At 41.8% G+C, this 24,687-nt stretch overlaps 1 protein-coding gene across 3 annotated transcripts in view; it reads right to left on the bottom strand.

The window, feature by feature from the left end:
* The window catches only part of ADAMTSL3 (ADAMTS like 3), a 188,167-nt gene that overhangs the window by 43,657 nt on the left and 119,823 nt on the right, over positions 1-24,687 (bottom strand). For all 3 annotated transcript variants that reach the window (XM_088789379.1, XM_088789378.1, XM_088789377.1), the window contains exons 16-19: positions 23,811-24,100; positions 15,051-15,180; positions 6,183-6,375; positions 5,916-6,095 (exon numbers count right to left, since the gene is read on the bottom strand). In XM_088789379.1, coding sequence (XP_088645505.1) covers positions 5,916-6,095; positions 6,183-6,375; positions 15,051-15,180; positions 23,811-24,100 — 793 coding nt within the window. The remainder of the gene's footprint in view (positions 1-5,915; positions 6,096-6,182; positions 6,376-15,050; positions 15,181-23,810; positions 24,101-24,687) is intronic.

The raw sequence follows: 24,687 nt of genomic DNA, 5'->3' as shown, positions 1-24,687 counted from the left end.
GATCATGGTCTATACATTCTGGATTCTTTATTATGAATCGCCTGGGTATCTCACACTGCCCCTGAGGGTTTTTCAAGAAGGGCTTATCAGAATGGCATTCTCTTCTGTCTCCCTTGCTTTTTTCCACGAAGAATAACAAAGACGAAGAGAAATTCCTTGGGTCATACTTTCTTTCCCTTCGAATCGTGTGGACCCTGTTCCATTGTTTTCTTGCATTGAATGCTACTGTGAAGACATGTGAGGCCAAACAGGGAATTTCGTTAAATGTTGCCTTTTCTGCTCAGAGGCTGTGGGTTCTTTCTTTATCCAGGAAGTTTGGAACCTTAAGAAACTTCCATCTCAGTCATCCTTTGTTCTTGGCAGATGGTATACCATTATCACTTGCATATTAAACTTTTATTAAAGGAAGTGAATTCCCCTCTATTATCTCAATATTTTTCTGTTCCATTTGTTTTGTTCTTCTCATAAATACCAATTACGCTAATGTTCGATCTCCTCTGTCTGTCTACCATATCCATCATTGCCTCTACAAGCCAATTATACATCTTTACTCTTTTCCATATCGTCTGATATGAGTTATTCCGGCTTGGATACCATATCTGCTTTCAGTCATTTCTGTTAATTTTGTTGTTGTCGCTCATAGTATAACTTTTATGTCTGTTATTTTTTTTGTTTTAGTTTTTTTTTTTTTCCCTGGACTCCTCCAGTTGTCTTTTTATCTTCTTTTGGAACTCAAACTTCATCTTTAAGCCACTTTCCCCTAGACATCATGACTGTAATTCCCTCAGGAATACAGAGCCCATTTGTGGTAACTTTTTTCTGGGTGACATCTATGTGATGTCATGTCATTCCTGTGACTCTTCTTTTCTGTTCCTTTTGCCCTTCCCCTTCAATCCTCCCCTCCCCACCCCCGTTTTGATGCACAGAGTTTATGCTGGAACTTGAATGTGCCTGGTTGTTTGTCAGTAACACGGGTGGAGAGATGAACTCGGGCAGCTGACATGTTTGTTGTCTTCAACGTTTGTCACCAAATTCCTTATTTCTTTTGCCCACGTCTCTCTTCAGATTTCGGTGCTTGAACGGTTGGTGTGACTTGGACAAGAGGCTCTTAAATCACTGACTCCCTGAGGACTAACATAGCAATGGCCACCCCTTCCTTCACGCCCGGCCAGCAGGCATCCCAGTGAGGTTTCTCCCTCTGCAGAGATAGTCCCAGTGTTCTCAGGGGTGGCTCATGGTCCTTTGTCTGGTCCCTGTAGTCAATGAGCTGCTGAATAGGCCTTTCTGGACTGTCGCACTAACTCCTAGACAAATCTGTATGCTGCTTGGTGCCTGAGGAAATATCTGTCAGCTCTCCGCCTTCCCCCTCATTTTGGTCCAGATTTTCTGGTCTTTGACAGGTGTGCTTCATAATTTATAGTTGGGGATTGTGGCCATTTCATTGTTCACTGAAGACAGAGTGTTCTCCCTTTTTCATTCTCTTTGTGGGTTTTTTTTTGGTTGGGTTTCAAAGGAGGGTAATGGAACTTTTTAAAATGCCTGTTGTCATCTTTAACAGAAAGCCCTAATTATTAATATTTTTCAGTACAAAGATAAGCCTTTTGTAACCTTTTGAACAAGTAATTTAAAATTGCCATTTACCAAATTATGATTTTCTTCACAAGTCAAATCATCATCTAGGAAGTTTCCCATATAATAAAAATTTAAACTTTTTATGAAACTACCGTTGTTAGCCATTTTGTTCAAATAACACAGTGATTAAATAGTTGCCAATTATCACTCATAAGCCATTTCTAATGATAAACATTTGAGTTTTCCTGCCCGTTACAAATGGGAGGATCACTGGTAAACTTTTTTTCTGAACAGAGGTCTTATGTGACCTTGTGTCTGCTAAGTTCAAAGTCGGACTGCCATTAGAGAACGTTCAGCTCCCAGAGAGAGAAGATGACAGAACCAACACCATTAAATTCACAAAGCAGCAACCTTATGCCAAAGCATCTGAGGTTTACTCTATAGAAATCTGTTCAATTCCTCAGGAAGAGCTAGTTTGTGCATCTTTGTAAGCTGTTGTCTGTGGCCTTTGAACTTGAAGGTCAGAGGGACAGGATGTAAAATCCTGGGCTCACATCTTTTTTCGAGTATATTCAGTACGTTGCTCCACAGTTTTCTCGCATAAAGTGGTATTGCTGAGAAGTCTGACACTAATCGTATTTCCTTTCCCTAACACGTAACTTGGCGCTTTTTCCTGGATACACAAATACATTTTTTTATCTTTAAAATCCAGTCATTTTAGAATGTCTTGATAGTCACAGTTCTGGGTCAATTTTCCCAGGTATGTGGTACGACCTTTCAATATGGTGATTTGAGGCTTTTATTTGAAGTTGTGTTATTTGTTTTGTTTTTCTCTTCCTGGGACTCTAATTATATATACATATATTTGTTGGATTTTTTTCCCCTGTCTTTTATATCTATGATTTTTGCATGAATCCTTTTCATTTTTCTTCGATTATTTTCCTCCCTCATTTCCCTTATAACCCTTCATTCTTGTGTTCTTTCTGGTTGAGTCTACATTTCTGAAATTTTTCCCCCTCAGTTTCCTAATTCTTTCTAGAACCCTGTCAGCTGTCTTTTCATATCACTGTTATTTATTCATCTAATTTCTGAGTTTTTCTAGTTCTGACTTGTTTCTATAGTTTTCTTAATTTCTTTTAGCTCATTTTGTAACAGTAAGTTATATTTTTATCGGCCCCAAGGCCAGATTTTTCATTCATTGGTATGTCACTGATACTTTCATCTTACAGTATCTTTATATGGGTTTACTGATGCTCTTATTTAAATGAAACAGAGTTTTATCTGTCCCTTTAGGAGAGTACAAGGGGGTAAAAGTGTTTCAGGGTAGTGATTTTCACTGTCAAGGGCTCCTTCCTCTGGTCTCAAAAAGAAGCGCTCAACAATTTGGCCCTTGTTGTGAGATTTGTACTTTCTGGACCGTTCCAGTCCCAGGGATCCAAACATTCGCTTCCTTTACCGCTTGTGAGCCTTCTCAGGTGTTTCTGAAGTCCTGAAGGATGGGAGCTGCTCGGGGGCTCTCCCCATGACCTTTCTCACACTCAGCCACACACTAGGCCCCGTGATCCTGTCTCAGCTTCACCGACTCCTCTCAGACCTACCTGCTGAGGTTCGAGCCAGAGCAGGACTGTCTCCCTGCCGTGGGCCTCACTGCTGATGTCTACATTCCAGGGCTCCCGGCCTTGTCTGTCCGCCTTTTTATCTCTGCCTAGCTGCTCAACTTGCAGCTTCTACACAGTTTCTGCTACATATTGGATACGGTTTGGCCTCACTTACCTATATCACTTTTGTTAAAACTGTTATCTGTGTGTGTGTGTGTGTGTGTGTGTGTGTGTGTGTGTGTGTGTGTTTCTTTCCTTTGGCAATCCCAACTGCTCTATTATTTGCTTTTTTAAAGATATCCCAAATCCTGGGGATATCAAACAACTCTGCTGTGACCATGAGTTTGCTTCCCTAGAAGATTTCCTAGCTTCGTAAAGGAGCTACCATCTAAATGTTGATAATTCCCCAAATTATAACTTAATGCAGATCTCTGTGGAGCAACAATTCTTCAGCGATACCTTTACAGATCCTGAAACTACACGCATTTCAAAAGTAAACTCATTTTCTCTTCCTTTCAAGTTACCTTTCGAATATATTTTTCCTTCTCTAATTAATTTAAAAATTAATGCTATCTCTATCCATTAACTATCCAAGACAGAAACCTGAGACACCCTCTTTTTCACTCATTTATTATTAATTTGATTCCCGAATCTGTCAGTTATATCTCTTACATATCATTCAAAACTATTTACTATCCTCTATACCAAGTGCTCCAATATCTCATCAGTTTTACTTCAATTTCCATCTAACCAGGTCTCTCAAGCTCTGGTTCCTTCTTTTCCTAATACATTGTCCTCATTGCAGCCAGAATTACACGTCCAAAGCCTGCACTTTACTTCCTTCTTCAAACACCTTCCACCATGTCCTCAATTTGGAAATCCGTGTGTCCCAGACATACCTTCAGCTGTTCTTTGTAAAAGTTCTCCCTTACAGAGATCTTTTCCTTTTTTCTTAGCATATGGATAAGTTTCAAAAACTGAAAGTTGGCAGGTCAGAGGTGACGAAGAAGTCAGAGGGGACGCCAGTGTGGGCAAGATGCTGGTGCACTGACAGAGCAGGAAGGAAGGTGGGGGCCTGGATGAACAGTTGTCCCTTTGCTTTCCCATGATGAGGATGTAAGCCATTTAGAGAGCTGGGAACATGGTACCGAACATAAGATTAGAGACTATATTCTTGGAGACAGAGAACCACACGTAGAGGTTAGAGAAGCCATCAGGATACAGAATCAACTATGGAGGAGGGAAAAACGCAGTGATGGACACCAAAGGGTCAAATACTGAGCTTTTGGGAGATTTGGAAGAAGACCGAATCAATAGAAAAGATGCAGTCAGGTAAGCAGGAAAAATAAAAAGCACCACGGGACACCGTGAAGCTAGAATGACGACGGTAGACAAAATGGTCAAATGCTCTATCCAAGTGTAGAGAGTAAAAAACTAGGAAAGGCTACTGGATTTCAGTCTAGGATGGGGCAACAATACAGGGTAATGGGGTGCAGATCGCAGAAATCCACTATTTGGGAAGACCACCCCATATATGAGTCAATGCTCCTCTCTTATAACTTGGAAAGCAGTGTAAGAATTGACGCTCCTGTCTGCCTAAAACTTAGTTCAGATCTAAGGAAACCAAGGAAAACAAACGAGCCTCTGCACGAACAAAGCCCAACCCTGCCGTGAACAGAGGTCGCGTCGGGGAGAGAAGACTATTCCAGCTACAGGCCAGAGGCCTGGCCCCCTGAAAAATGGAAATTTTGGGGTGGCTCTTCAGCCTTTCTGGGGCCAGGGTTAGTGGCCAGTTTCAGTGTGGAACGGCCTCATCCAGAACCACAAGATGGACAGCTGTCCCCAAGTGAGCCATCCCGTGGCAGAGGGACTAGTCTGGCAGAAAGCTTTAGGGAGGGTGGCAATTTGGTGTCGGAATGTCTGCCAAAACAAAGCAATGAAATGAAATGAGAGGAAATTTCAACTAACAGGGCAAAAAACTGAACCCAGTAGGAAACCCAAACTGCTGGCTACATGTGTGCCGGACCAGACCCAAGTCCAAATGTCGGCTTTCGGTTTCAAGGGCTCCGAATGGCTCTGCTGTCCTGTGCACGTGGGCCACACCTGTCCCTCCCCCCCAGACGGAGGCTTCCTAGAGATGTGACCTTGGCTGGGATGGGAAGAGGTCTCAATTGTGCTTGGGCTGGCCTCTTGAGGGGTGCACGAGCTTGTTTTTTCCCTGATGAATGGTTGCCTAGGGAAATGGCCGGCCTCAGGTCCAACCCAGCTCAGGTGTGGAACCTTCTCTTTTGTCTCCTCTTGTTTCTCCCAGCAATCCCCCCCACTCCCCGGACCCCCTTGGCTGCAAATCACAATGAAAGATTTTCCTGTCTTGTGTTAGCATGTCTGAGCTTTTCTAAAGAGCACTATTTCAACACCATTTTGCATTTCCCCTGACTTTGCCAAGACTTTGAAGGAAGAGTATCTACCCGCTCAGAGCTCTGTAGGACCTTGAGACCCGTGGCCTCAAGGACACGACAAGCCAGATGGTCACACCACACGGTGGCGGAGGAAGTCACTCCCCATTGAAATGCAATAATAACTCAGGTCGCTATGAGTTAAGGCTGGGAGATGCGATATGATTTTAGGGAGTGGAGACTTCACCACACAGGAGTCCCAGCTCTCATCTTGGGGAGGAAAGACTTAGAGGCTGAAACAAAGGAGGGGCAAGAAAGCAGGAGCTGTGAAGTTGGGAATGGTGCTTACCTTCGACCAGTCTCCCACGGTTAAATGTGGAGGGCAGTCTGTTCTGGCACAGGACTTGTGAGAAGATGCCTTGGGTCCTTGGCACAATTCATCTGAGAGATTCAGAAAACTGCCATCTGTTAACAGCTGCCGACAGGTGACTCTGCGATTCTGAGTTCCCCCACCACACGTCCTGGAACACTGCAAAGATGGAAGGAGGGGAGTCAATGCAGAGCTCTCACGATCACAGCCTGGCGGGTGCACCATGAAGTCACCAGGCTGCCCTACCTGCTGCCATTCTTCAATGTGCCAGCTAGGAGGGCAATCAAACTGATTGCAGGCTTGTAAGGCGTGGGGCTTTTCATCTCTGCATTCCTCGGCAGGGGCGGGCGGCTCCCCGGGCTGCAGGCAGTACACATCTCGGGTCTGGATTCCTACACCACAGGTAGCTGAGCACGGCCCCCAAGAGCCCATGTGCCACCTGTGTCAAAAAAACAAAGTGGGGAAGTGGGACTGTCTGATGAGACCACGTTTCAAGTTCCCTCTGGACCTGCAGACTTCACACTCTGCACAGAGCAGATAGTCATAGCAGCTCCAGCGATTCAAGTACACAAAGATAACGTGTGAAGGCAAGAAATGTCAGGCACGCGTTTGAAGATTTTATCCATTTGGGAAAGTCCAGAGTAAAAAGCAGGAGATTCTTCCCCATCCTATCACCATGTACCAATAATAAAATCACGGTTTTGTTTGTATAAAGCCCCAAGGCAAACATGATTTATACAGGCACCAGAAAACATTTGAAATACTTAAAAGCACACTTCAGAGAAATCTTCAGGGCACCTGGATTCCTTATTTGGACCATCCCTAAGAAATATTATTTTGTGTTACGATTGGATTTACTACACATATAGATAACGTGATTCCTTTCCAATAAGATCTTAGGAAAAAAACAGGTTTTCTCATGACACATCTGTAAAAATGAAAAACCAAGGCAGCTGATTTGGGTATAGATTTCCACGTTGCCTTCCAGGAAGACTCTCTCACCTCAGGCTCCCACCAGAAGCACAAGTGCCTAGTTTCCGGCACCCAGACCAACCGCAGGTAGTGTTACGGGAAAAGCCTCTGCCCATCTGATGGGTGAAAAATGTTGTGCAATATGGCTATTATAAGTTGGGGATATTTTATTATTAGCAAATATGAATTTTTAACTAGTTGCAGTAGGGATATATCATGAGGTAGCAATTTTAAAATGCTTAAAATGTACATAAAACGATGTTTGCTCCAGGGTAGTTTGTAATAGCATAATAATGATAATAATAATAATAACAATAAATTAAATCAAATTTTATAAAATGGAAGGAGACAATCTAATTGTTTAACAATAAAGAGCAAAATAAATAATTGCCTATTTATACAGCACAATGCTAGCAGCATTATTTATTAAAATACTGAAGTAGATATATAGTTATTGACATTGAAGTACATTTATGATATACTTTTACTAGAATAAAACTCATAAAATATCTTACAGGGCATAATCATATTGTTTTATGCATTTATAAACGCATGCAGGGAAAAGTCGGGATAATTATACATCTAAATGTTAACAGTGATGTTCTCTAAATTACAGGACTTTTATTTTCTTTATTCGCGCCAGTATTTTTCCTGATGTCTCTTATAAATAAGCAGTAATTATCAGAAAAAATAAGTCAGATCTTTGAAAAAAATTAGTGTTCATCTAAAGGTGATTTTCAGTATTTTTCATTTCTAATTTCCCATAACAAATATTTTTCTTGTGTAAATAAGAGGAAAAATAAAAAATGAAAAAATAGTATTCAAGACAAATATAGCAGGACAAAAAGTAAAATTTTTATTTAGGAAGGCAAAAGTTTACAATGAAGATATAATGATTATACAAGTGGCAGACTAAGAAAAAGTTCAATTATGTATGAACTAGTAGCTAAAAGATATCAGAAAAACTGAAAGATATATAATAAAAAATTTTAAAGCTGTAAAATACTTCTCTAAGCCCCTGGCATACCAAGAAGGCAAACTTTAACATGAATATAGAGAATTTAATAATACATTTGAAAATCTTGATGAAATAGATAACTTCTTCAGGAAACTATACAAAAGTTCTATTTAAGAAAGGGACTAGATCCTGCTAATTTTGTGTTTGAATACCTATAAATTTTTTAGAAACAGGTGAATTCCCATGTTATTTAAAATGTTCCAAAATAAAAAACAGGATTAAAATATTTTAATGCATATTATCTATCTAAGATAAACCTGATCACAAAGGCTGACAAATACATAGAAAGAAAAAAATTTTTTACACATGATTATATATGCTAAGTCCTAAATATAAGAGAAGTATAAATTCTAAGTAAAACAGAAGCAAAAGATCAAAATAATACAGAGCATATGCTATGGACTGAATGTCTGTCTCCCTCCCAAATTCCTATGTAGAAGCCCTAACCTCCAATGTGATGGCATTGAAAATTAGGTCTTTGGAGGTAATTAGGGTTACCAGAGGTCATGAGCGTGGGGCCCTCATGAAGGGATAAGTGTCCTTGTAAGAGGAAAAACCAAAGACCTTCTCTCTCTCTCCGCCATGTGAGGGCACAGTGAGAAGGTAGCCAGCTGTCTGCAAGCCAAGGAGAGACCTCTCCTTAGAACTGAACCTGCATGGCACTTTGACCTTGGATTTTTCAGTGAGAAAATAATTTTTTGTGTTTAAGCCCCCCAGGCTATATTTTGTTGTCACAGACTGAGTTGACTCATACAGGATGCCTTCTGACCACAATGGAACTATATCAGACAACCCCCCAATACTTAGAAATTATGCAATAAGTTTTTAAATTACTCATGGGTCAAAAAAAAAATCACAACGGAAATTAGGTAGTCCTTTTAAACGCATGTTAATAAAAATATGAAATGTCATCTGTGGGTTGCATCTAAAAATCATGATTAGACAACAGCCTTAAATGCATATATTAAAAAGAAAGGCCGAAAATAATCAAGTATCCATTTCAAGACATCAAAACAGAACAGTAAATTAAACCAAGAAAGAAGAGAGAAAACAAAAAAGATAACATGAATGAACTAGAGAACAAAATTTGGCTATCTGAAAGAGTAACAAATTTGAGAAATTCATAGTAAATATCCTTATTTCATCCTTGAAATAGTGTTTCCCTAAGTATGCAAGTCTGGGCTGACAGTCATTTTCTGAGACATTTGAAGATAATATTCTATTACTGTCGATAAGAAGAAAACCCATGGAAGGAGAACTGACTCTGGGTGGTGAACACACAATGGGATTTATAGATGATGTAATACAGAATTGTACACCTGAAATCTATGTAATTTTACTAACAATTGTCACCCCAATAAATTTAATTTAAAAAAAAAAAAAAAAAAAGAAGAAAACCCAGTTTTTGTTCTCATTCTTCTTGCAGATCTTTTCTCTCTAGATGTTATCGAGGTATTTTCTTTGCCTCTGGAGTTCTAAGGTTTAACGACCATGTGTCTAGGTGTGTATTTCCTTTTATTTTTCCAGCTTAGGATTTGTTGTTGTGACTCCACACTCCTTTGGAAGGGCTTTCCAGTACAAGGCTAAACGTGGATGTCCACAGTCACGTACCGAAAAGCAGTTTACCAAGTTTAGCTCTTGGGTGTGCACAAGTTTGCCTCCGTACTCTGAAGCTATTATTCCTTTGTTTTCTGGAAACTCCAGTTGTTAATAAGTTCTTTGCAGTTAATGCATCTTTCACGTTTTGTAGCTTTAAAGATTTTCTTGTCATCCGTGATTTTCTGCAGTTTCACTATTAAACACCTAAGTGGGGATTTCTTTTCATTTATTTCTCTTGATACTAGAAGTGGCTATTTTTTTCTTAAGTTTTAGTAAACAGTTTATTTCATATTTTGCTTCTCTGCCATTACCTCACATGTCTTAACTTTCTCTCTTCTCCCCAAATCTTCAACTTTCTGTGCTTTGATTCATTTGACTTTCCTCAGCACTACCTTCAAGTAACCAATTCTTTCTCAAATTGTCTATAGTTTATTCTTTTATTTCACTGACTTTTTCATTTCTAGGTGTTTTCTTTTCAATTTGTTATTTTTTAAGGCCTATTCTCACTACATCTCTGCCTACTTCTGCTTCATAATTCCTAGTTCTTTATATGGATGTTTTTTATTCATTCATATCGAATAACACTGACTTTAAAGTCTTGTTCACGTTGTTCTTCTATTTTAATTTCATCTGGAGTGAACTGATTTTTCAGTTGTGGAATCTGTTAACTATCTTCCTTAGGATTAGATTTTTTCATGTGTTTTGGAGTTACATTTTGCAGGCTCAAGTTGAAGAAAGGTTTCTCTCTCTCCACCTCCCTTTCTCCTCTCGTCTCTTAACCGTCTCTGTCTACAGTTTTCTTTGCCTCCATCTGGGTCTCCAGCCTGGAACAGGCCTCCCATGAACAACAAGGCCCACAGCACTGTAAGGACAGTGCAGATCTGCTCACTGGGCCAACATGCAATCTGGGGCTGAGTCTGAAACCAGCACCCTCCGTGTTGTCCCCCATCTCCCTGCGTCAGCAGCCTCCCAGCAACTGTGGATTTGGGTCGTGATCAGCAGCACCTTTTTATCTGCTTCCATTCACACGGAAGTAGTGACCTTGGTCCTTTCTCATGAACTAGAAGACGGATGTGCTGCCCCTACTATCCGTAGGCATGACCTCTCATTTACCCCGACTGCTTTGGGGCCTCAAGCCTGAAGAGGCACAGGTCCCGTTCCAGTCGCCACTTCACTCTCCTGTCCCTTTCCCAGCCCGGTGGTTGTTTTCAGGATTCTGCCCCTTGGCGTATCATTTCAATTGCCCCATCTTTATACATCGTTTCTCACTGATTTGCATTGGGAGCAGCATGTGAAAGTAAAACACTGTTTTACCTGGAGGCCTACTGGTTACAGTCTAATTGATTGTATCTACATTTCCAGTAGCGTTAGCGGCGAGGGAAATCACCAACAGTAGATCTCTAGGTCATACTTTGAGGACAATCGAACTCCATGGCTAAGTAATTAGAAGGCTTTGGTTTCACTATCAAAACAGTGGAGCAGAAGGATGTACCTTATGTGGAGTGACTTCAGGATGCTCATTTTTCAAGAAAGTAAAGCTAGAAGAATCAATTAGAGGCACAAGGGACTGGAAATGGAACCTTTTTTAATCCAAGAACCAGGTTAAAATTTTTTATGACTACACAATGGGCTAAATACGGAATTTTTTAAAATTCAAGGACTGGGTAACTAGTTGGTACAGAAACACATCTTGCTTGCCCCTCACTTTCCTACTTCCCGCCCTAGCAGGGTTGAATTCTGTCAGAGATGAAGGCTCTCCTTAAACCACTGGGGCCGTGATGTAACCCTGCATGTTTCTACCAGTGCTGGCTCGCTCCTGGAAAAAGCAAACTCCATAAATAGCAGACACTCAGCAGTTATAGCATAGACCAGGGAGTAACCCCACAGAGCAAATAAACACACAACACCCTACCTTGGATGGTCCAGCTAATACATCAAATACACTTGCCTTTGGGTAAATAAAGATCCACTGACCGTCCAACCCAACCTCCGCGGTAAGTTTCACCCTGGGGCGATATTTTACTGCGATTGCCCTTGGAGTCAGTAAATATTTGCATGGAAAATATTATGCAATTCCCTGTTCCTGTTATTCCTACACCACTGGTTTCTAGAACCTAAAACATTTTTGTAAACTTACCTTTATTTTGGCTTCAACCCTTTGTCTCTGCTGTTCTTTATTTATTTTTTTTCCAATATAACTCTCAACCTTCAAAAAGTTGATTAAATCTGCCACTTTGAAATGAGGACTAGTGTATCCCTCTGCATAAACACAGACCCTTTCTTTTGCAAAGTGGCCAAGACATATGTGCGCTCTATTATTCCTGCTTGGACGCTCCTGTGGAGGGTCATGCGCCCGAGCTCTTGCTGAGGTGCAGGGACGTGGGGCAGGAATACCGCCCACGGCTGGGGCACCAAGAAAGCAGCCTGTGTCCTTCAGGGCCCCGAAGACACAGTGTCTACACTAGTTAAATCTCGATCTGATTTACGGAGCAAAGGAAGGCCAGCCATGCAACCCAAGCTCAAGCCGGCCTTGACCTCCTGGGCAGCTCAAGCAAAGGCTCTTGTTCCTAGAACGAAAACAAGCCCTGAGTATTGAAAACTATTCATGAGAAGACATGGAGATAATTGCCACAGGCCCAGGCTTAGTGCTGGACGTGGGACTGGAAAGCGAATTGGAAAGCACTCCTCAACAATGAGAGGCTGGAGCTGACACAGGGACCTGGCTGATCATTGAGTCTAACACCTTTCATTGTTACTGCGGTTAAGAAACTAGAGCTGAGGGACGTGTCTGAAATTCCTGGACTGATGCACTCTACCCATGTCCCTGAGCCATTCCCAGTTCTCTGTGGACTTTATGAGTTCCCCTCTATCGGCGTCTCATTCCCCATTTCCCATTCTGTTGGACTTGCTTGTACCAGTGAGAGAAGTGAGCCAATAATTACTTTTATGGGAGAGAAGAGCTCTAGGCAGAGGGCATAGAATGTGTACAAAGGCCCAGAAGACATGAATGAGCAAGAGCATGGGTCATAGGGAAAATGTACTGTGGCTACTGAGCAAATTCCTTGGAGGAGGGTGGGATAGGAGAGAGAGATGTGTGTGAGGGTGGTGAGGGTGGTAGTGTCAGGAAATGTGGTTCAAGAACCTAAAACTAGGGTCACAAAGGATTTTATATGCTGTTATGGGTTGAATTATTTCCCCAAAAAAGATGTCCTAACCCCCAGCATCTGTGAATGTGATCTGATTTGGAAATAGGGTCTTTGCAGATGAACAAGTCAGGATGAGGCTATAAGGGTGGGCCCTGATCCATTATGAGTGGCAATCTTATAAAAAGGAGAAATTGAGTCACAGAGACAGACAGAAGGAAGACACTATGAAAACATAGAGAAAATGGCATCTTCAAGCCAGGGGATACCTGAGGCCAGAAGAAGCTAAGAGAGAGGCATGGGACAGGTTGTTCCCTCAGACCCCTTGGAAGGAACCAACCCCGTCAACACCTTGATTTTGGACTTCTAGTCTCCAGAGCTGTAAGACAATAAATACATGTTCTTTAAGACACTCAGTTTGTGAAACTTGGTTATGGCAGCCCCAGGAAACTAACACCTATGCCAAAGTAGAGAATGTGGATTTTAATCCACACATGAAAGGTTTATGTGAGAGGTTCACATGGCCACTGCAATTTAGAAAGATCTTTCATAGCCACACGTGTACACGGAGATCAGAGCAGGAAACATTAGAGGCAGGAGTTTTAGAAACCATTGAAAGAGTTCAGCCCAAACATGTCTGAGTTAAGGCAGTGGCAGTTAGGAATGGAGAGGACAGATTTATAAAATGTCATGAAGGAAACTGTCAAGAGTGCCACGCCCATGTTATCAGAGGAGAACTGAAACCAGAAAAAGCCACTTAGAATGCTCAACATCACTAATCATCAGAGAAATGCAAATAAAAACCACAATGAGATATCACCTCACCCCAGTCAGAATGGCGATCATCAACAAGACAAATAGTAACAAGTGTTGGAGAGGCTGTGGAGAAAAAGGAAGCCTCATACACTGTTGGTGGGAATGCAGACTGGTGCAGCCGTTATGGAAGGCAGTGTGGAGGTTCCTCAAAAAATTACAAATAGAATTACCATATGACCCAGCAATCCCTCTCCTGGGTATCTACCCAAAAAATCTGAAAACATTTATACCTAAAGACACGTGTGCTCCAATGTTCATTGCAGCTTTGTTTACGGTGGCCAAGACAGGGAAACAACCAAAATGTCCTTCGATAGATGAATGGATAAAGAAGCTGTGGTATATGTACACAATGGAATACTATCGGCGGTAAGAAAAGATGATATAGGAACATTTGTGACAACATGGATGGATCTTGAGAGTGTAATGCTGAGCGAAATAAGTCAGACAGAAAAAGCAGAGAACCATGTGATTTCACTGATATGTGGTATATAAACCAAAAACAGCAAAAGAACAAGACAAACAAATGAGAAACAGAAACTCATAGACACAGACAATAGTTTAGTGGTTGCCAGAGGGTAAGGGGGGTGGGGGGTGGGAGATGAGGGTAAGGGGGATCGAATATATGGTGATGGAAGGAGAACTGACTCTGGGTGGTGAACACACAATGGGGTTTATAGATGATGGAATACAGAATTGTGCACCTGAAATCTATGTAATTTTACTAACAATTGTCACCCCAATAAATTTAAAAAAAAAAGAAAGAAAAAGCCACTTAGCGTAAAGCCACTCTTATCACAGAAGAGTGATTAAGACAATAAAGGCAAAGGAGAGAAAGGACAGGTTGGGGCTGACTTCTCGAAGGTCTTGTGTGAGAAACCAGTGAGCTAGAATCTTCGGTAGCCAGAAATACCCAGGGACAGAGGAGGTGGGAGAAAACTTACCTTCCCCTCTGATAAAATACCCCAGGATCTTATAAGGACTTAAGCAGGGAAGCAGACTAATTTTTAAGGTCAACCTTTCCAGCCAGAGTCCAAAAAGAAGTCACCCTCACCTACCTATTCTTTGGGGCCTTACCACCGCACCCCACAATCTAAGATCCAAAGCAAGTCAGTGGGGAGGGTAATGACACACAGGTGTGAGTCCTAGGTAACAAACAAGAGATCACTCAGTCATTCAACAAACATGGACTGAGCACCTATTTGTGCCAGTGCTAACTCTACTTCAGACCCTGTGCTCTGTCATGTGGCATTAGGTGCAGAAGTGCCCTTGAGCAGGTAGACAGGAGAGCGAGAACAAACCTATTGACCTCAGGGTTTTGCCAACAGCAGGCCACTTTAGGTTCATCCGTCTTTGATGCAGACAGAAGTCAGCCTAAAGGAACTCCCTGCCTAGCATGGCAGTGTTTGCACACTGAAGCAAGAATGTGGCTGCAGCATAACTTGAGCAGAAAAGGGAACAACTGAACGTAGGCTTGGCTGAGCTCTGTCTGCACATGTGTATTTCTCTACAGGAAAGGGTGTTACCTTCCAGGCACGGTGTGTCCCAGGAGGACACGACAACACATACCTGGGCGGGCAGGGTTCCGTGTTACAAGCCTGGCTCATGGCTGGAGGACGGTGGGTGGTGTCACACAGGGTGTCATTGACTGTCTGCTGGGTCGGGATGTGTAAGCACACTGCTATGGCTTCTTGATGGCCTGGAGGTTGGAAAGACAAAAAAACGCAAACGGCTTAGAACAACTTTTGGATGGAAAGAGGAAAACTGAGTCTTGGGTCTCTCGTTCTTAAGCCACTGCCCTTGAGCAGCTGCAGGCTGTACTTCAGGGTACATGGCGGGGAGGGGGCAAACAACTGCATTTTCTAAAGGCCCCTAGTCTTTGATATTCTCTTAGTCACCTTTTCAACTCAGCCCCTCTACCCTCTCTCCCCCAAATACACTCAACCCGAAACATTAAGGAGTATCCCCAACTCCCCATCTGTCTTCAAACTTATCTACATCGCAAGTGTCCTCAAGCTAGGACGTCCCTTAAACGAATCACCAACGCATCCCTTCCAAACATATATATTTCCACTAAGAGGAACTGTCATATCAGCTGCTACAGATAACATTTTCTCAGTATCACTGCATACGTACTACATTCGAGGTATCACCCTTATTAAAATTTTCATTATGGTTTGAGTTGCCATTCAGTACCAGTGTAACCGTGCGTTGGAGTGTGCAACGTGCTTTCAAATATGTCCTTTGAGCCCACAATAATCTTGGGAGGTCAAAAGAGGGGTGTCATTATCTCTATTGTATTCATTTAATAAGGAAACTGAGGTTTAAAGAGAAATTAAGACAGCAAAAATGTGGCAGATTTAAAAAAATTAGATTTGCCGCCCCCTAATTCAGTGGTCTTTCTTTCGTACTCTAGGGATTCCAAATGTGAACTCTCACAGGCTTGTGTTTGCGTTAAGGCCAGACAGGTGTGTCTAAGCCCAACGTCCAGGTCTCCACCACTATTCTTTCTCCATTGAGACATAAAGAATTACTGGGAAATCAGAACTGAACAAAATATAAACCACAGCTTTGATGAAAAAAAAATCTCAATAAAAAATTGTAATAGGAACTGACTATGCGAACTTGCAATATGCAAATGTATTCAGTTTCACGCAAGAATGTGGGTTCCATTTTGTTGTAAGATTGTGGTTCTTTTTCCAAATGCCATGTTTCAACTCGACCATTTTACAGTACTTTACAGAATGCAGTATAGGCCAAAAGCATATATAAAATATATATTTGCGATGTTTGGTTCTTGGGACTAAATTTTCTCCTGCTTTCTTCCACTGTAATCTTATGTTCTTGGCATCATGGCAGGATGCAGTCTTAAATCTCCATGCATCTTCCATGAACTTGTGTTTTTTTTTTATAAACACTGGCTCCCCAGAGCTGCAAGGAGACACAGCTATGACTTAATGACTCTGGGTCTCATTTGCAAACGTCAAAACCTCCTCAGTGATTTCACAGGGACATAGAGGTTCATTTTCTAGCAGACTTCCTTTCTTTTTAATCTGAGAGAAATCCAATAATCTTCCAATTATATTTTACTTTGTAGTCAAACTTCTTTAGAAAATATACTCAGAGACTACTTTGGAACGTTTCCTGGAGTACCAAAGTACTAAAGTTATTTCATTTTCACCATTTTGGCTGGAATTTTATAACACTCATTACAAACTTTTCTGTCTTTAAGCAAATTACTCAGAAGCATGTAAATGTTTAATAGAAAATTGAGGATACCTATTGAGGTAGAATGTATTTTCTGGCCAAAGGACTATCTCCCATCCCACATACTGGACCTACAACATGATTTGAACACTTTTCACTTCAAGACGTTTGATCAAAACTTTATCTTCAAAAGTAAAAATTATAAAAATAAGTTTACTTCATCTTATACTTCACAAAATTTGGGCAATAATACAAGTACACATTTAGAAGATACATAATAAATCAAGTGTTGAAATTGTGGTGTAATTTTTCTAGTCAATTCCTTTGGTAGCATGAGGCAACACCCTTCCCGTCACATTTGACTTCTGCAGTGTCATAATAAGACAGTTATTATTATTATTTTTTGGCCAACTAATATTCAAAGCCTTTATCAAGAATTGCATTAATGATTAAAGGGTAACAACACACTCTAAGAGGGTAAACAGAGCCAATAAGTGAGCTAATACATTCCCTTGTGTCGGTTTAAGGTTAGTGTGAGTTGGGTTTCTTGCAAACAAGTCTTGACTAATTCAACATGTCAAATAAGATAATACACACACACACACACACACACACACACACACACACACACACACAGTAATATTAGGTTGGTGCAAAAGTAATGGCGGTCTTTGCAATTATTTTTAACCTTTCAAACCACAATTACTTTTGCATCAGTCTAATCAATACCCAGAGCAAAAGAGAAAAATCTATAGCCAGAGCCTTTAAGATGCCACCCAGTATTTAACACATCAACCGGTAAAATAAATACAGAAAACTGATTTGAATAAGAAAATTATGTTAATGACACAATAATAGAAATATATGGAATATGCCTGTTTGAAGCACTTAATACAACAATAACAAAAACTGATCCTGTATTGGTCCATTAATAAACTGCAATGACTTCCAAAGGCCAGAAAATACGCAGGTAACATTCTCTGAGTACAACAGTGCCCAACTATAAATGAATAATACACAAGTAAACCCCCCAAATTCAACCACTAGAATTTTTAAGAAGTCATTCCCTCTTGATAATCACAATATCTTCTTCATTCAGTGGATGACTTTTTTCCCAAAATAATCTAAATTATAGAATTTACTTAAAAATTAAGAATTTGAATTGAACATAGTAACAAGCAGGGGGGAAACTTGAAAATAATGGTCAACATGGGGCCATGTTACTTCCCCTCGATGGTACCCCCAAGAGGGGAAAAGAAAACTGAATTTAGACATTGTAGGAACCAGCTCTTTGAAACGTTTTAAACAGATAATTTCTGATACAAACTATTTAAGATAATTGAAGTGTATGGAGAACTCAGATTCATCTTCCAACGCTTCTATAAGCCCATAAAAGAAAAAAAGTAGGTCTTCATATAGTATTGCCTTGTGCAATGCTATCTTACATATTATGATGTTTTTTATTTCAGAAATAGATGAGACACACAGATACATATACACACCTACGGATTATTCAGATCCATGCCTAGGGCCGTGTTGACAAGAACAGTTAATATACATTTTCTCTAGCCAGTATGACTGGGTGGGTACTAGTGTAAACTCCCAGGTACTGAAAAAGAGGGGAAACATGGTATGTACGGACCCAACGAAGTGCCAAACAACTGTATCATTCCTGGCGTTCAAATGCAAGTTGTACAGCACTCCAGATAGGTGAGCTTTTTTAGGAACCAGTCGATGAGACAGCTGGTAAAGATTAAGAATTGTTGAAAGCCATTTGGCTTTATGGAGGCATCATAAACATCACTGGAGCCTGAGAGGAAGTGACCAATTATTTCAAGAGTAGTTGGAAGAAACTACAGCCTGTCATGATTTGAAGGGATGCGAAGAGAACAAAACAGCGATTGGTAATGTACCGTGTCGGGAACGCCTCTCCATCGGGAGTAGGCTAAAATGAGCCCAGCGTAGGCCAACTTGGTTTTCATTCCAATTTTCCCATTTGCGGGAAGACAGTCTGTACTCCACCATGAGAATGGACTATACCTGTACTCAACAGAATTCATGTATACATGTAACATACACAAAATCCTCAAGCAGATACTAGTACAGTATGTCAGCAGTATAATAAAAGAATACTACGTTATGACCTCAAATATCTGTCCATTCACCTACAAAATATCACACACACACACACACACACACACACACACACACACACACAACTAGAAACAACCAGATAGGAACTTAAGACTGACCTTCAGGACTGTGCTTTTGATTTCATCCTCTTCCATCCTCTCAGGATAAGCTGTTGATTACTTCACTGTTCACTTTCATTCTACAACTTTCCGTTGCCTTTTTAATGCACTTAAACCTCTCTGTCATTCACCAATTCACACCCAACATGCGCAGCAACTCTCCTTCAACATAGAACTCCTTCTAGCCCCCTCCCTCTCTCCGTCTTCTTCACCACAGACAAATTAGAACACAAATAATTGATTCTACTCACCTCCGTTCGGCCACCTACCACTCTCCCTGCCATCCTTTGAAATCTGATTGCCACCTCCACCGCTCCACTGAACGGCCTTTCTCAGTTGTCACTAACGGCCGCCATTCCTGGACCCAGTGCCAATCCTGAGTCTGCATCTTCCTTCCCCTCCGAATGGCCACAGCGCAGCTGACTGGTCTGCATCACACACACCCTCCGGCTTCTCCTCCTGCCTCGCTGACCTCTTCTTCTCGGTGAACTCTGCAGCTCAGTGTCCCCCACCCAGCCATTACATACGGAATCTCCTCAACGCTCAGGCTCAGACCCTCCCCATTCATTCCTCATGGGTTTTCTCTTCCTGAAGATTCCCACCCAAGCCCCTGGCTTCACTTCTCTCCACGTACACATGACTCATAAATGTCTATTTCCAGTCCAGCTCTGTCCTCAGTGTTTCAGGTGCTCTCATCCCGCTGCCTACTTAGCATCACCATTCGGAAGTCTACAACGGACTCATGGTTTCCTTCTGCCAAACTGGACCTCCTGTCCGGTCTCATCATCTCGGAAAAAAAGTCCTCAGACTCAGACTTATCACCTCAGATTTTTCCCTCCTAAACAGCTCTCACAGTCATCCGCTGTACTTCATCGCCACCATCGCCACCATCGCCACCATCGCCACCATCACCACCATCGCCACCATCACCACCATCACCACCACGCCAGTCCAAGCTCTGGCCTGGGCAACGGATTCCTAGTGGTCTCCCTTCCCTCTGTTCTTGTCCCTTCTAATCCATTCTTTACAATACAGCTGGACTAACCTTTTGGAAAGAAATAACAATTGGATCATGGAACTCCCACTTTAATTACTTGAATGGCTTCTCATTGATTTCCGGGTCAAGACCCAACTCCACATGGCCTATAAGGCCTTAATCGTGTGCCCCTGCCTTCCTCTCTAGCGTCATCTCACGTTGAACCCTATCTTTCTCGGCACCCTTGCTGTGCCTGACTTCTTTATTTCTGGAATGTACCATGCACCTTCCTGCCACACTGAGGACCTTTGCACAGGCACTTTATCCTGCTGCGAATTCTCTCTGTACCACCCTCTCCCACCGCTCTTCTGCTTAATTAATTCCCCATCTTTCAGACTTAAGTTCAAGTGTCATTGTTTTTAGGGAAGTTTTCCCTTACTTCCCTAATTACATCAAGTTCCTCCTGCTACATGCTTTCAAAGCACCACTTACTTCTTTCGTAGATGCTATAACCAGCTGTAATTTTTCAGATATATGTGTATGATTACGTGACCAATGCATTTTCCCCACTAGATTTAGGTTCCTAAGAAACTGGGTCACTGTCACCTAGCCCAGTGCCCGGCACAAAGAAACATGCAACAAATATGTGCAAATGTTGATTCTAAATGAAACAATAGAGCGATTCCTGCAACTGTCAGGAACGAGGCAAGGCTGGCAGTATCCACATTATTTACTACTGTTTTTGAAATTCTAGACAATGCACTGAGATAAAAATAAAATAAGATAAATAGCTATTGGAAAGGTAAAGATAAAACCATTAATTGCAGACGATGATTTACTTAGAGAACTCATAAGAACAAACTAGAAAACTATTAGATGATTAAGGGGCTCAGTAATTTGGTTAGATTTTTCTTTAAGAGAAAAAAATAGCATTCTAATATAAGAGGAATGCCCTGCTATTATTATATTATAAAGTAGCCATCCCACTAACATTTATTCCACACCATGGATCTGGCACTGTCATTAAATACTTCTCAACATCACCTAGTTTATTAATCATATTTCATCCTTATAATTATCCTAATGAGGTAGGTATCACTTCTCATTTTACAAAAATAACGCTCTATAAGCTTCAATAACCGGCCCAAGGAGAGTGGCAGAGCTAGGGTTCAAAATGGGGTGAGGCCTCCAAGTCCAGGCGTATACTACTAGGTTGCGCTGTGATGAGACAGAAGGTAAAATGAGAGGTCATAAATGCAACAGAAAATATGGAATATGAAGAAAAACTCTGGTACAAAATGTTGACGGTGTGGTACGTTACAAAACCTTACCAGAGGGTGTTAAAAAGGTAAGTCTACCTTCTAGGGTGTATACGTGTGTGCGCGTACAAACACACACACACACACACACACACAATGCTACGCCCATGCGTACATACCTACACTCTGGAAGCTGGAAATTGAGTATGTCTAAAGTCTTCATGCTTTAAGGAATTAGATAAGAATTCTCTGTTGCCACTGCGGTATGCAAGCCAACTTATGAAAGGTTCTTAAGTATCAGTAATTACAACAAATGGATTTATTTTATTTCCTGTGTGATGTGAAGCTAAGTTACAACATACAAGTCCATGGTATCAGGATGTGGCCCAAAGTTTATCTTTCTGGACATCTGTAACTTGCATATATTATTTTTCTACCAGAAACAGGAATGCGGAAGAAAACAACTGTGTGCCTGTGGAAATGCGATTTTCCTGTAGTTTCCAGTCTTTGCAGACTACCCCCTCCGCCGCCCAGGGTGAGGGTGAAAAGCCCACATTCACAACCACATATGAGTGGACTGGCAGCCACTGACTTCCAAAACCACATCAGAACGGATCAGAGTGAGGCAGGAAGCACGGACTATAAGTGGTGCAGTCGAGACGGTAAAACCGATATGACAAAAGCCCCCTCAAGACAGGGACTGCGCTCTGTTTGTTTCATGTCCTGAGTCTGAGCCCAGCGCCCAGAGCAGAACTCTGGAGTCTGGCACAGAGCAGGTGTCCAGTTCTCTGTATTTATAGAGGATTTGGGTTTCAGGTCTAAGTGCTTCAGCTTTGTAGAATTTAGGTACCCATTTAAAAGGAAACTTTTAAGCTTGAACCCGAGAAATTAAAAACATGACTTTTTTTGAAGGTAGAAGACTTATTATATGCACTTACAGTTCAGCCAACTCTAAGGGATGACAATTGCATTGTTCGTTTTCGATTTTGGACTACGTAATAGCCTTTGAGCCTCAGTTTCCCCACCTGTAAAATTTGGGTCAGTGGGTATCCAAGGTTCATGTTAATGAAATTACTCGAGGACTATACAATACAACGTACCCTCACGTGGCTAAACTGCTGTTGAATCGACTGCTGCAGGATTACCTAGTTGAGCGCTGTTAACATTTGAAAAGTGTGTTCCAGATACCCCAAAGGGTGTCACAAAGCGAACAGACACCTTCACACCATCCACCGGAACACTGAACTACATTTAGACTTCAAGGCACTTCTCAGCCACAGCACCCCAACTCCACAGTGCCAGTAAGGACAAACTCAGTTCAGTCTCACAAATCTCGTACGTTTTACATGAATTCAAGGGCCATCCTACGACTCCTAGGCTGAAATGAAAACGTACACCCATACAAAAATGCGTACGTGAACGTTCAGAGCAGGACAACTTAGAATACCCAAGACATGGAAATAATTCAGATTTCTACCTGATGAGTGAATAAATGAAACTCAGTATGTCCCTACAGTAAAACAGTATTCCAGCATGAAAAGAAGTGAGGTACTAATTCACGCTACCTCATGGATGAACCACAAAAGCATTACACTAAGGGAAAGAAGCAGGCCACAAAGGACCAAATACACAGTGTGTGAGTCTATTTATACGCAATGTACGGGATAGACAGGAAGTAGATGATCAGTTGCTAGAGGCTGACACTGGCAGGGAAAATGGGGGTTTGAGGGAAAATGGAGGCGGGGAACTGCTGAAGGGTACAGGGCTCTTTTGGGGTAAAATGTTCTAAAATTGGTAGTGATGGTGGCCACAGAACTTTCTGAATGTACTAAAAATCCACCAAATTGTATAGTTTAAATACATAAATACATACATTGGATGGTATGTGAAATATATGTCAATAAAGCTCTTACAAAAAAAAAAAAATCATCCCAGAGGGGTCAGCCATCTTGGAGGTAGGACCCAGGGCCATTGTAACGGCTGCTGGGATATTCTGGCATCGGGCTCCAAGGATGAGTTCTAACCGACTCGCCCAACTGAGTCAGAATTCACTGGCCCTTTTCCTTGGGCAACTCCAAGTGGTTTGTTGAGATCCCAGGACCCAACATGGCATGCTTTCCCGACTGGAGGCAACCTTCCCAGTCAGGGAAAAACACTGACATCAGGGTGACAGAACTAGATGAAACAGTGCTTCCGTCAACGGCAGCATTTCAAAGCAGGTATGAACCTAAATGTCGTCTGCAGGTGACGTCTGGCTGACAGCTGCATCCAATACGGCAACCCCAGGCCGCCTCAATCTGCAACACTGGCTCGTGCACAAGACTGCCTCAGCCTATCAATTCTGCATTTCCCTATTTATTCCGTATTAATGGGTGACCTCACCCCATAATGGATTATGCAGCTGCTCAGGCCAAAGAATATAGTATCTTGCTGGTCAGGATGTCATCCCACTATCCTTTATCTTTTAGAATAATCATGATTGAAAAAAATTAAAGAAAGGCATAGTTTTTAGCCATTCGAATGGGTTAACCCCCTTTAGACTTTTGCTAATTTTCATCTTTGGCTTAACCAATCTAGTCACGTCTCAAACCACCAGCAACAAACATAAGTGTGCCTTAAGCAAAGGATCCAGTACCTCCCAAACATGTCGCCGTGCAGGGGGTGAACCCCGCGTACTCCCAGTCGTAGGTCATCTCGCTGTCCTTCTTGTACAGGGGGGCGTCCAGCTCCAGGGAGGCAGGGCTCTCGGCACAGGCCTGGAGGAGGCAAGGGCGCTCGGTGGGCAGCGTGGGGCCGTCACACTCCTCCTCGGGCAGCTCGGTCTCCGTCTGAGTGAAGGTAAGGAGCACGCGGCACTTGACCTCTCGGACCTGAATACCCGGCCCACACGTGGCACTGCAGGCTGACCAGGGCTCCGGAATGAACCTGTGGAAAACCAGGGAGGCAACCATTACACACAGGCCACCAAACGAGCAGTGACACGCTTTCTGCGAAGGAGAAAAACAGCTTCATTCAGAGGGAATACAGGCCACTGGAATGCTCTACATTCGTTGGCGCTCAATTATATACTTAAGGTTCCAAATCTCATTAGCAACAGAGAGAATTTTTCACAAACGAAACTTTTGCATCCGTTTTATAACTCAAATTCTGAGCTCTGACCTTCTCATGACATCATTAAATGGTCTTTAAGATGTGCCGATAAATAAACCATTCCGTAGAGATAACTTCTAATCTGCTTTCTTTGATAACATGGGGGTTTTCCACCAATATTTATTCAACAAATCTTTATCAAGCTTGTCCTTTGTTAACCGGCCGAGTTTCATTCAACTGTCTCAATATCTAGGAACTAAACAACAGGATGACAAATGTTTTCTGCTGAGTAGACGCTTTAATATTCATTCCTACTTAATATATAAATACACTAAACATCTGAATCTTCTTGAGAATATTAAAGGCACTGCACAGTCTGGCCAAATACAGCATTTATTTCTTATCCTGACTTATCACCCACT

This window comes from Rhinolophus sinicus, chromosome 13, assembly GCF_057876585.1.
Source record: "Rhinolophus sinicus isolate RSI-liver-muscle chromosome 13, RSI-T2T, whole genome shotgun sequence".
NCBI lineage: Eukaryota > Metazoa > Chordata > Mammalia > Chiroptera > Rhinolophidae > Rhinolophus > Rhinolophus sinicus.
The sequence above is the reverse complement of the archived record's forward strand: the minus strand, read 5'-3'. Positions and strand labels throughout refer to the sequence as shown.